A 9,877-nucleotide genomic window follows, 5' to 3' on the forward strand; every position below is an offset into this window, starting at 1 on the left:
TGTTCTTCAAGATTCATTCAAGGTAATCATAGCACAATACCTTCATAGTGAAGACCTGTCCTTGACAATTTTTGGAGCACCACCAGAAATGATTACGTAGTAGAGGAGCCCAGTGACATAAATCTCTATGTTCTTTAGATTTCAGTCCAATCTACATGAAACACGTTCTGTTTCATTCACTTGATAAAGGGTGTGACAAGAGATTTAAAAATGGAAACATATTTACTTCGTTCAATCTCTTTAATATTATTTTGCCACCATGCCACGTGTCCCACGAGTGTTTTACACCTGGCAAACAAGAATCCTCCTTCCCTACGAATAGTCGCAAATAAATTTTTTTTCATAAATATACCATGCATTCTAAAATCGCCAAACGTTAATGTCGTGCTTCAAACTAGCTTAGCTCAGCTGAAATTGCTGAATGAGCATCTGTGACGACTTCCAGCACTTTGACATTGTGTTGGGCGCCAAGCTCCAGAACCTCTTTGGAAGCACCTTTGAAAGCCAGGAGCTCCATGTTCAGGCTTTTCCCTTCAGCGTGTCGAACGTCTTTGTTGGATATAGCTATGATTTTCTTTGATTCAGTATCTGCCAAAGTGTACGTGCAAAACATGGCGGAATGCCCTGGACTGTCCATCCTTCCATCTCCAGCTACTACAAGTTCTTTTCCCGACAATTCTTCGAAAGTTTCTTTTTGCGTCCTCTCCCAGAAAACATCAACAGCTGGCTTCAAAAAATGAAGCTGATAGCTGATGGTGAAAAAAATTTCATGCCCAATTTAATAATAATGATATATGCTCGCTAGCGAGAACTCCCCCGTCTCCATGTCTATACATCGTTTTCTCTAAAGGTGAGAGGGGATGAATTTTATCTAGCCCCTTTATTTTATCATTCTCAAACAAGGCAATAATCATTTTGCATTAGTCCGCGTGCTTTCCAATGTGCTAAGGTTGTACATCACCCAACAACGATCTAAGGCTATAGACTAGTAACGGGACTAGCGGTAGAGGGGGTGTAGACGGTGTATCCCTCCCTCTGGTCGCGCTCTTGTATGGACTACTTTGCTCTTAGCTCAGTGTCATCCCCCTGCCAGGCGCCTAGAGGGAGGGATACACCGTTTTGAGTGCTTTTAATGGATATTAAAACCGTAACTCAAGTCTCCAGTTTTGTTTTGACTGTACCTTTTCAGTTTTTTACCCAACACCAACGCTATGACAAATTTGTAGTAGAAAAACAGTAAAAAGACATTGCTTTCATTTCAAAAGCATCGGAAAGCTAAAAATTCTTTAACCAATCTCTTTGTCTGTCCCATGAGTCATTAAGTTTATTGGTCCTGACTCTGTAACCCCCCCCCCCTAAATTGCAACTATCCTGTCCTTCTAAAAGTAAAAGGTTTCCCATAGCTTCTCGTATACAAAATAACCAAGTGAATGCTTTTAGCACAACAATAAAAACTTGGGGCAACCAACAAGAGGAGCTGATAAGCCTGACTATAATTATATCGAGGGCTAATCACTATCAGATTTCGTGTTCAAAGGTATTATATGTAAGGATGTTAGCGCTATCAAGTGCACGCCACTTAAAAAGGGAGGGTGAAGTAGAAAATGAAGTGATTTTTTATTGATTCTTGTGCAAATTATAAGACCAGTCTTCATAGTGAAACATTTAGGAAATACATCAGAAAAATTTTAAAATTAAAATTAGGCTCAGGTTTTAAGGATAATTTTAAATAAGGACGTCCGACCAATCGCGTAACGCCGTGCCTTTCTGTTAACAAAATTCTCGTGACACGTTCCGTGTTGAATGAAATTTATCACGAGATTTGATAAAATTTGCGCGCGACGTGACAATCGTGGCGCGAGACATGGCGCGTGACACGAGAATTTGGTTAACAAAAAGGCAGGGCGTTACGCGCTTGGTCGGACGTCCTTAATTAAAATTATTATTAAAATCTGAACCTAATTTTAATTTTAAAATCACTCGGGAATATTTTCCGAATGTTACACCATACAGACTGTTTTTTTAATTGGTAGAAGAATCGATAAAAAATCACTTCATTTTCTACTTCACCCTCCCTTTAAAGGTTAAGCATAATCCTTATATTTTAGTAAAAGGTACAGCGTCTACAACGATTACTTTTTCCTTATCCATTGGTTATTAGGCACGAAACCAAAAGTGATCACCCCCTTTGATTTTAACGCCAACATGCTAAAATTGCTCGCTTCACTTTTTCCCACAGCCGAATCAGGCATAACCAACACTCTACCATTTCATTTCATTTTAAAACTTGTGTTCTTGAGAGTAGAAGGTGTAACGGCCGGCTACTTCACTCGCCGTATAGTCGCTAAAAGCCGCCCGTCTCCATACTCTCCAACCCTCTATGCCTTTAGGGTGTCCTATTGTCATCTTAGCTGGGGTGGTCCTCGTGACCCTGACCTCCCGGACTAGGATGCCATTAGGCACTAATTGGAGTTTCCGATAATCTACCTAAATTTATGTCTTGATGACTTGGCGGAGAGATGTTAAGAAACTCTCTCCGAATGGTTTGATGACAGGTTGACTGTTGTTCCGAATAATAAAATATCAGTTCTATTTCTACCCTCAAAACGAAGAGTCACTTTTTAACATCTCCTACATTCGCTACTTAAAATCGCGCTCGTAGAGAGACCTGTAACGTACATATCCGGGCAACGTTACAAAGGTTCAAAAATATGGAAGACTTCCCAATTGCAATGAAATCGGGTTCAGCCGACCCCTTTTCTAATTGTTGTTCGTGTCGGTCCGTGTGTGCTCGAGCCCATGGGCGCCTAGGGTGCCCATGTAGGGCAAATGGTGTCGAGTGCACCGATCGATGTAGCTGCGGGTTTGTGAGCAAAAAGGTGCTAGTTTGCACAAACCAGCAAAAACCTAGCACCTCCCGCGCCCCAGACCCTCAAATAATTGTGGGAAGAGCAGGGGAGCCAACTCGGGACCTCATCGAAGAATTGGAAAGAGGAAGCGAGGATTCGAATTCTCAAGATGAGGATCCCAAGGAAGATTCTTCCTCAGAAGAACTTCCCGAGCTGGAGGTTAGGTTTTGACTTTTTAAAATTAATATTAAATAAGGCCAGTTTGACGGTCCGGGACATTTAGTGTTGCGACCGCCGCATCAAGCGTGGCATAGCGTGAAATTAGCCTAAGTCATTCTTTGTTCATTGGCCAGATTTCTTTAAAGACCATTTTAACATAAGTTTATAAAGCATCCGAGGATAAATATTGCATGCACGCATGATTTGAATGACAGCCCCATTTTTTTAGTTTTCATATGATGTAAAGGACAAAATATAAATTTTATAGCCCACCCCTGCTCCTAAAAAACGTAGGAGTCGCGGTGCCCAGGCAAGACGGCAACCGGCTCTAAAAAGGGTGCGACAAGCGCAAGACCCGGCGATGAGGGGGGCATTTACGGTTTTGGTAGTGCCTGCTGAGGCAGGGCCGTCTATTAGTGAAAATATATCTAGAGCCGTTGATGTACGTATTCTTATATATATATTTTTGAATTACATTCAAAGGTAAACGACATTTTTTGTAGGATGTTATCGACGGTCTAGATATCACCACTAAAGATAGACTTCTCCGAAGATTGGCCAGGTTGATTCCGGAAACGGAAGCCATTTTAGGAGAAAGTAAGACATTTTCTAACTGTCTAATAACAGAGACTTTCCAAGTCTCTTTCCATAGACATTTATAGCTGTGTTCAGTTGGACTTCAGTAGTCCTACTTTCTATGCTATATAACATTCTGACTGAACACGACTATGTATGTCTTTGCGTGAAAAAAATGGGATAAGAAGTAGGGGTCTAAAGCCGGTTTACGGGTTAGTGAATATGGCGTTGAAAGGACATACTCCTGGAAACAGCAAGGGGACAGGAAAGGGGGAATGAAATGACGTCACAGGCGAGGACCCTATACTTTAAACGAAGAGGATAGAAAGAAGAGAAGTAGAAGCTAACGGCTTTGACAAGGCATTTTTAGAGTTCTCGCTTTTCGTTTTTAATTTTACACGGAATTATGGAATTATAATTACGGTAAAATTTAAGAGAGGGTTCAAGCGTCTGGCCTTTCCTGGACGCGCGCACGATTTGGAGAGAGAGAAGCTAAAGGTAAATTTAAGAGGGGAAGACAGTGGCCGATTTGGAGAGAAAGAGAGAGGCGAAAGCGATGGCGCGCTGAATGAACAGAAGTAAGAGGGGGAAGTTTAAAATTCCCCGATTACTGTATTTCAACCAATGTGAGGGCAGTGAAAGATACGCCAGCATGCTGCAAAATGCACAAAGCGAGAACTCTCAACCTCAGCCTTCTACACCTCTTCATTATACCCTCCTTGGTTTGAATAAGGTTCCCGAACCTAGGGTAAACGCTCTTTGACCAACCCTAACTAACACGCACACACTTCTACTAAAATCAGTTTCAAACTTCCATGTTTCTTTCATGCAATTTTAGTTGCAAAGCCTAAAATATGAATGGTTGATAATATTCAATGTTTTAATGAAATAGTTTTACGTGAAAACGACGACCCTGGCCTCGGAGACGCACCACAAACACAAACTAGCGATAGATTGAGGGAATGTCCCCCTCCTTCCTCACCCCCCGCGCAGGGGCAACAGTTCTGCCTATGCGGAATCTGTATGCCTATGCCAACAGCGCTTGAGAATGTGTGCTGTCGTACCATCCAGGGCACCATTCAATGCGAAACCCTCAGGCCACAATTTCAATTATTTTGTTTGGAACCAATGGTACTCATATTGACGATGCGCCTCAGGGGCGAGTTAATCCTAGAGAGGAATTTAGACATAGATAATGCAAACTTGAGATTTCAAGCTTACGCGAATCTATGTCTATCCCTCTTTGGGTTCCTCGGCCTTGGCAACAGGATGGTTTTGCCAGCCTGTTGTGTAAGGCGTATTCGTGAATCATTTCCAAGCCCCGATGGGGAATACCGAGGGTTCCAACCGGGAAGATTTCCGGGGTAATTGAAAGAGTTGCCTGAGGGGGGGGGGGAGGTTAAAGAGGGAGATTTATGTAAATATGTTTATAATTTTTCTGTTTTGTAAATATGTTTATAATTTTTATGTTTTGTAAATATGTTTATAATTTTTATGTTTTGTAAATATGTTTATACTTTTTATGTTTTGTAAATATGTTTGAAGTTTTTAGGTTTTGTAAATATGTTTATAATTTTTCTGTTTTGTAAATATGTTTATAATTTTTATGTTTTGTAAATATGTTTATAATTTTTCTGTTTTGTAAATATGTTTATAATTTTTATGTTTTGTAAATATGTTTATAATTTTTATGTTTTGTAAATATGTTTATACTTTTTATGTTTTGTAAATATGTTTAAAGTTTTTATGTTTTGTAAATATGTTTGAAGTTTTTATGTTTTGTAAATATGTTTATAATTTCAATGATTTCTTAGTAAACCTTTATTTGAATTCATACAGGTTTTGTAAATTTGTTGCAATTCACTTATATAAATAACATTTTTGCCTATAGACTAGTGGCGGTAGAGAGGGGGTGTAAACTATGTATCCCTTCCTCTGGGCGCACATTTATGAGAGTGGATACTTACGCGCTTGGTAGTGGGATTACACTGAGCTAAGAGATAGAAGGGTGTGACGTTTGCATACTTAGAACTGCCATTACGAAATTTTTAAATTAACATCATTCACCATGCTTACTAACAAATCCCGGGCAAAGATTCAAATTTTTAGGTGCACGAAAGCTGCCCCCCCTTTTTTTACCTATATCCTGTCGCAGCCCTCCCCCATCTTTTGTAATGGCATGGCCCATCCGTGGGAACCGCTGCTGGGTAGTTCGGAATTCATAAAGTTGTACCGTTTTTATAGTTTTGAAGAGAATTACAAAATAAGCGTCCTTCCAAATACAAATTTCATTTTCATTTATAATTTTTCGGAATTTTTTAAAACCCGACGCCCACGTCACAAGACCCCCCCCAACCCCTGATTTTTTTTAATTTACCAGACGCGTACACGATACGGAGAGAGAAGCTCGGAGAGAAACCCGTCGCCGAAGCACTGTAGGCACGCACGATTCGCGAAGCGGCTCGAGTATCGGAGTATCGCCGAGATACCGACACCGTAAAACTCAAGCCTCGGCCGCGTAATAATGTAAACAAACTTCTCTGACTTTTTTCTCTCTCGGTTGCGCCGATTGCGCATGTGCGCCACGCTCTTAGAGAGCCACTGGCACTGCTAACGTTTTTGAAAGGGGGGCTGACGGAGAATTTGGTCTCTCCGAGAAACGAATTGAAAGCGCGACGTAGAGAGAGAACTGCCTGCCTGACGTGCCTGGTATATAGTGAGAGGGGGAGGAGAGAGACGGGCGTCTCGCCTGGAGAGGAGAGAGAGGAAAGAAATGTAGTTTAAATTTCGCGGGCTTTTTGAATGCAGAGGCTACTTCCCCTTTCCTCTCTCCCGAGCGAAGGGTCTTTGGGGAGGTGGGGAGGGAGGGAGGGAGGTTGGTAGGGGAAAAACACGTTTATTGGGAGAGAGAGCTTTCAGCAAGGAGGATATATAATAGGCCTTTTTAAAAAGTTCCCTGTACAAACGATGTAATGGGGGAGGAAAGCGGAGATGGATGGCATTTTTCCCTCCCGCGTTTCTGCGCGCGCCCCATGTGAAACGTCATTTTTCGTTTTGCCGCTCTTTAGAGCTGGAAAACGATTGTTCCGACCTCTGCTGGTCGGCTGGCTGGAAATGTTGTGACCTGATGAATTTTGTCATAAATGAACATTTCGAATTTTAAATTTCCCGCGAATTTTCAACTTGAAATTCACCCGTAGTCCACGTTACACCTCATAGGTGGAGTAACGTATTTTATTTCAATTGAAATTATTTTTATGTCGGTGCGGGGCCTCGAACCTGCCGGTCCATACTAGACGCCAGTGAAGACGCCGGATACTCTACCAATCGACCCACGCTCGCTTAGTACAAAACCCGAGTTAAGTTAGACTGTAGAGTAGAGAGAGGTAGAAGTATGTGGATCCCCCACCCACCCTCCCCTTCCCGACGCGCGCCAACCAGCTGCAGCTGGATTTTGTAAGTGGGAGAGGAGAGAGAGTAGAGAGAATGACTGCCTAGCGCCCGCCAATAATTTTTAGCAATGTGATTTAAATCAATGAAACATACTCATTTAAAGTTAAATAATTATAATTAGCTAATATGATTATTATATTTAAAAAAATTATATTATTTAAGTAATAAATTTAACGATAGTTGTTGAGAGATTCAATAGAGGGCAACATACTAGTTTGTTTTTTGTTGTCTCTCTGCCCAGGGCCGGAAATAAGCACAGGACACTGGACATTGTCCAATAAAATTTTAAAATGTCCTATAATTTTTTTCAAAACTAAGGGGGTCACCGGACAGTTTGACCAATAAATTTTTAGAAGTTTTGATAGCTTGACTATGGAAAAGCGACACTATTTTTGCACACTCCTGTGGACAATGTCCTATAAATTTTCCAGTCAAACAGGGGATCACTGGACACACGTCCTATAAGAAATTTTTCTTATTTCCGGCCCTGTCTCTGCCTCCTATATTGCAAGGTCCAAGGCTTAACGGATGATCGATGATTAGAATTAATCAGGTGTTTAAATGTAACTTAATCCCGGCGATACCATTAATGACAAACGCAATCAACATACTCATGGTTAAATTAAAGTTAATTAATTTGAATTGCTCAAAGATAATTATAAAATTAAATCAACAACTCAACTATCTGCTCAACGATAATTAGGCTAGTTCTTAACTTTTTGTCAGTTTTGCTGTTTATTTAAACGTAATTAAACAATGGTTAAATACTGCAGCGTGTATGGGTGTAAATTTCCACGCGACGTTAAATTGTCGAAACAATAGAGTAATTTCGGTTGAGAGGGGGAGTGAACTGTGTATCCCCTACGTTAGGGGCAACTTTGTACTAGAGAATACTATTTGCCCCCGGAAGGGAAGGGGACGGGGATATCACTAAGGTAAGAGATAGAGGGTTATGACGTTGCCGTATATGGGAAAGAAATTACTCTATGGGATATAGCTTTAAAAATGGGTAAACCACACACCAAGTCCATGGTTGTCTGCTCCCTTCATTTTAAATTAGAGGGTTTCCGCCTTCAACCGAAATATGAACATTCAGCAATGTTTTAAGAGTATAATATTAATTTAAAACCAATCATAACTAGAGTTATTATTGTAGATAAGTTAAGTTACCCTCCCAGACTTCCAAAAAACTCTCGTTAAGGAAACATGATCAACAAAAGTTCAAGGCTAATGGGAGATTGGAAGGGAAAATCATACATGTAATGTTAATGCTTCTAATGGAATATTGAATGCCACCTCTATAATTTCATTAACAGGATTACAAAGTACTGGTCTATTTGATGCGATCATTAAAAATATTAACAGTAAATTCATACCCCTTTTTCATGGACAAATAAGGTAGAGAGGGCCAAGAATGGGGGAAACTACGAGTCTCGAGATAGGGTATTTTTGACACTCATGAAACTAAAACTTGGCATTTGATTTCATTCACCGCTCTATCAGCTTTGTTTGGAATAAGTAAAGTTCAGACCTCAAATCATTTTAAATTAACTCTTACGCAGTTCCCAAGCTTGTTAAAACCCGTGAAAAAGAATGCAAATAAATAATGAACCCAAGACTCCTGAAATTTTGTAAAACAATTTTATTTAATAAATTTGTAAGATTCTATCACATTTTAAGGAACTTAAAAATATCACTTCACCCTTATTTGCGCCATAACATTCCGTCCTTTTTATTCCATTTCAAATAATTTGGAATGTAGTAATTAAAATAAGCAAAAAAATCTTTTAAAATAAGTAATTTATAATCTTGGTAAAAGATTGTTAATTAATTTTTGGTCTTCAGGCACATCAATAACAAAACAGTCATCTTCCAGTTTAGAATAAATTCCAAAATGACAAGTTTGAAGTCCTAAAAGGGCCAAACTAAGATGCACTTGCCCATAATAGGGTTTCAAAGAAAATGTTCCGTCCTTCTTGATTACGTAAGGAGTTTTCTTGAGGACTGTTTCTAAGTTTCCTTTTTCACCAATGACTGGACACTTCATTTCGACCAAATTATCGTTGACTATTCCGTCAGGGGAACACCCCAAGAATGGATAAGAAGGGTTGACTTCAAAACCAATCTTCGGTATTTTAAATTAGACTTTTTTTAAAGCAACAAGTGTTTTTTTTCGTTTGTAATTCCATAGTGTGTTACCACGAACTTTGTAGTGACGTCACATGCTCTTATCTCTTACCTTATTTTCAGGCGACCATATTGGCAGTCGCGAGACGTCGTCAGCTTGGGAAATACAAATCCGGGACCCAATATTGACGTCACAGTTTTTCCCCCCTAGCTTCGTGGTAGCACACTATACTGTGTGAATTCATTTCCCTTAAAGTTTGACTGAAGAGCTTTTTGAATTTTTTCAGTAGGATATTTTGGAAAATATGTGTAAAACTCGTAGCAATTTTGACAAGAGAGAGAGCAACAGGTACTAAACAAAACGAAAACAGTATTACCAATTTTTATACTCATGTTATGACCAAGGCTTAAGAGTTTACATAACTAATCTGGTTAATATTAGGGTGATTAGGTTTTCAACACTTACCATTTTTGAAAATATTCTCTTCTGAAAATTGTGGTTCATTCATTGCAAGAAATTTCGAGTACTAATTTTCATTTGGCACTGAATTATTAGTTTAAACGTCAATACACTGCCGCTGATGCTACAGGTCTCAGGCCTGCCATTGTTTTTCCCCTAGATCAAGCTTCGCGTTTTCTCCGGACGGTGGCAC

General features: G+C 39.8%; 2 protein-coding genes across 2 annotated transcripts; one reads left to right on the forward strand and one right to left on the reverse strand.

The window, feature by feature from the left end:
* Nucleotides 1-394: 394 nt before the first annotated feature.
* On the reverse strand, nucleotides 395-2,332 carry LOC149677335 (uncharacterized). Its single transcript, XM_089837341.1, has 2 exons — nucleotides 2,137-2,332; nucleotides 395-749 (listed from the first exon to the last, which is right to left on the reverse strand). The coding sequence occupies exons 1-2, from the start codon at nucleotides 2,250-2,252 to the stop codon at nucleotides 395-397; spliced, it is 471 nt and encodes a 156-aa protein (XP_089693467.1). The 5' UTR covers nucleotides 2,253-2,332.
* Nucleotides 2,333-2,711: 379 nt separating this feature from the next.
* LOC149677336 (uncharacterized) lies at nucleotides 2,712-5,012 on the forward strand. Its single transcript, XM_089837343.1, has 5 exons — nucleotides 2,712-2,779; nucleotides 2,858-3,068; nucleotides 3,337-3,510; nucleotides 3,572-3,665; nucleotides 4,537-5,012. Exons 1-5 carry the CDS (start codon nucleotides 2,712-2,714, stop codon nucleotides 5,010-5,012), a joined length of 1,023 nt encoding a protein of 340 aa, XP_089693469.1.
* The last annotated feature ends 4,865 nt before the right edge of the window (nucleotides 5,013-9,877 follow it).

The sequence above is a fragment of the Phalangium opilio genome, unplaced genomic scaffold (assembly GCF_054372755.1).
Source record: "Phalangium opilio isolate 3A_F unplaced genomic scaffold, DU_Popi_V2 ptg000043l_1, whole genome shotgun sequence".
NCBI classification, from domain to species: Eukaryota; Metazoa; Arthropoda; class Arachnida; order Opiliones; family Phalangiidae; genus Phalangium; species Phalangium opilio.

What these genes read in the sequence shown, in the direction of transcription:
- LOC149677335 (XM_089837341.1), bottom strand. Translation starts at nt 2,252, where the DNA reads ATGCCTGATTCGGCTGTGGGAAAAAGTGAAGCGAGCAATTTTAGCATG. An exon ending in AACCAATGGATAAGGAAAAA is followed by an intron (nt 750 to 2,136) that starts GTAATCGTTGTA and finishes TTTCACCATCAG; the next exon opens with CTATCAGCTTCATTTTTTGA.
- LOC149677336 (XM_089837343.1), top strand. Translation starts at nt 2,712, where the DNA reads ATGGAAGACTTCCCAATTGCAATGAAATCGGGTTCAGCCGACCCCTTT. An exon ending in TCTAATTGTTGTTCGTGTCG is followed by an intron (nt 2,780 to 2,857) that starts GTCCGTGTGTGC and finishes CGATCGATGTAG; the next exon opens with CTGCGGGTTTGTGAGCAAAA. An exon ending in ATATATCTAGAGCCGTTGAT is followed by an intron (nt 3,511 to 3,571) that starts GTACGTATTCTT and finishes CATTTTTTGTAG; the next exon opens with GATGTTATCGACGGTCTAGA.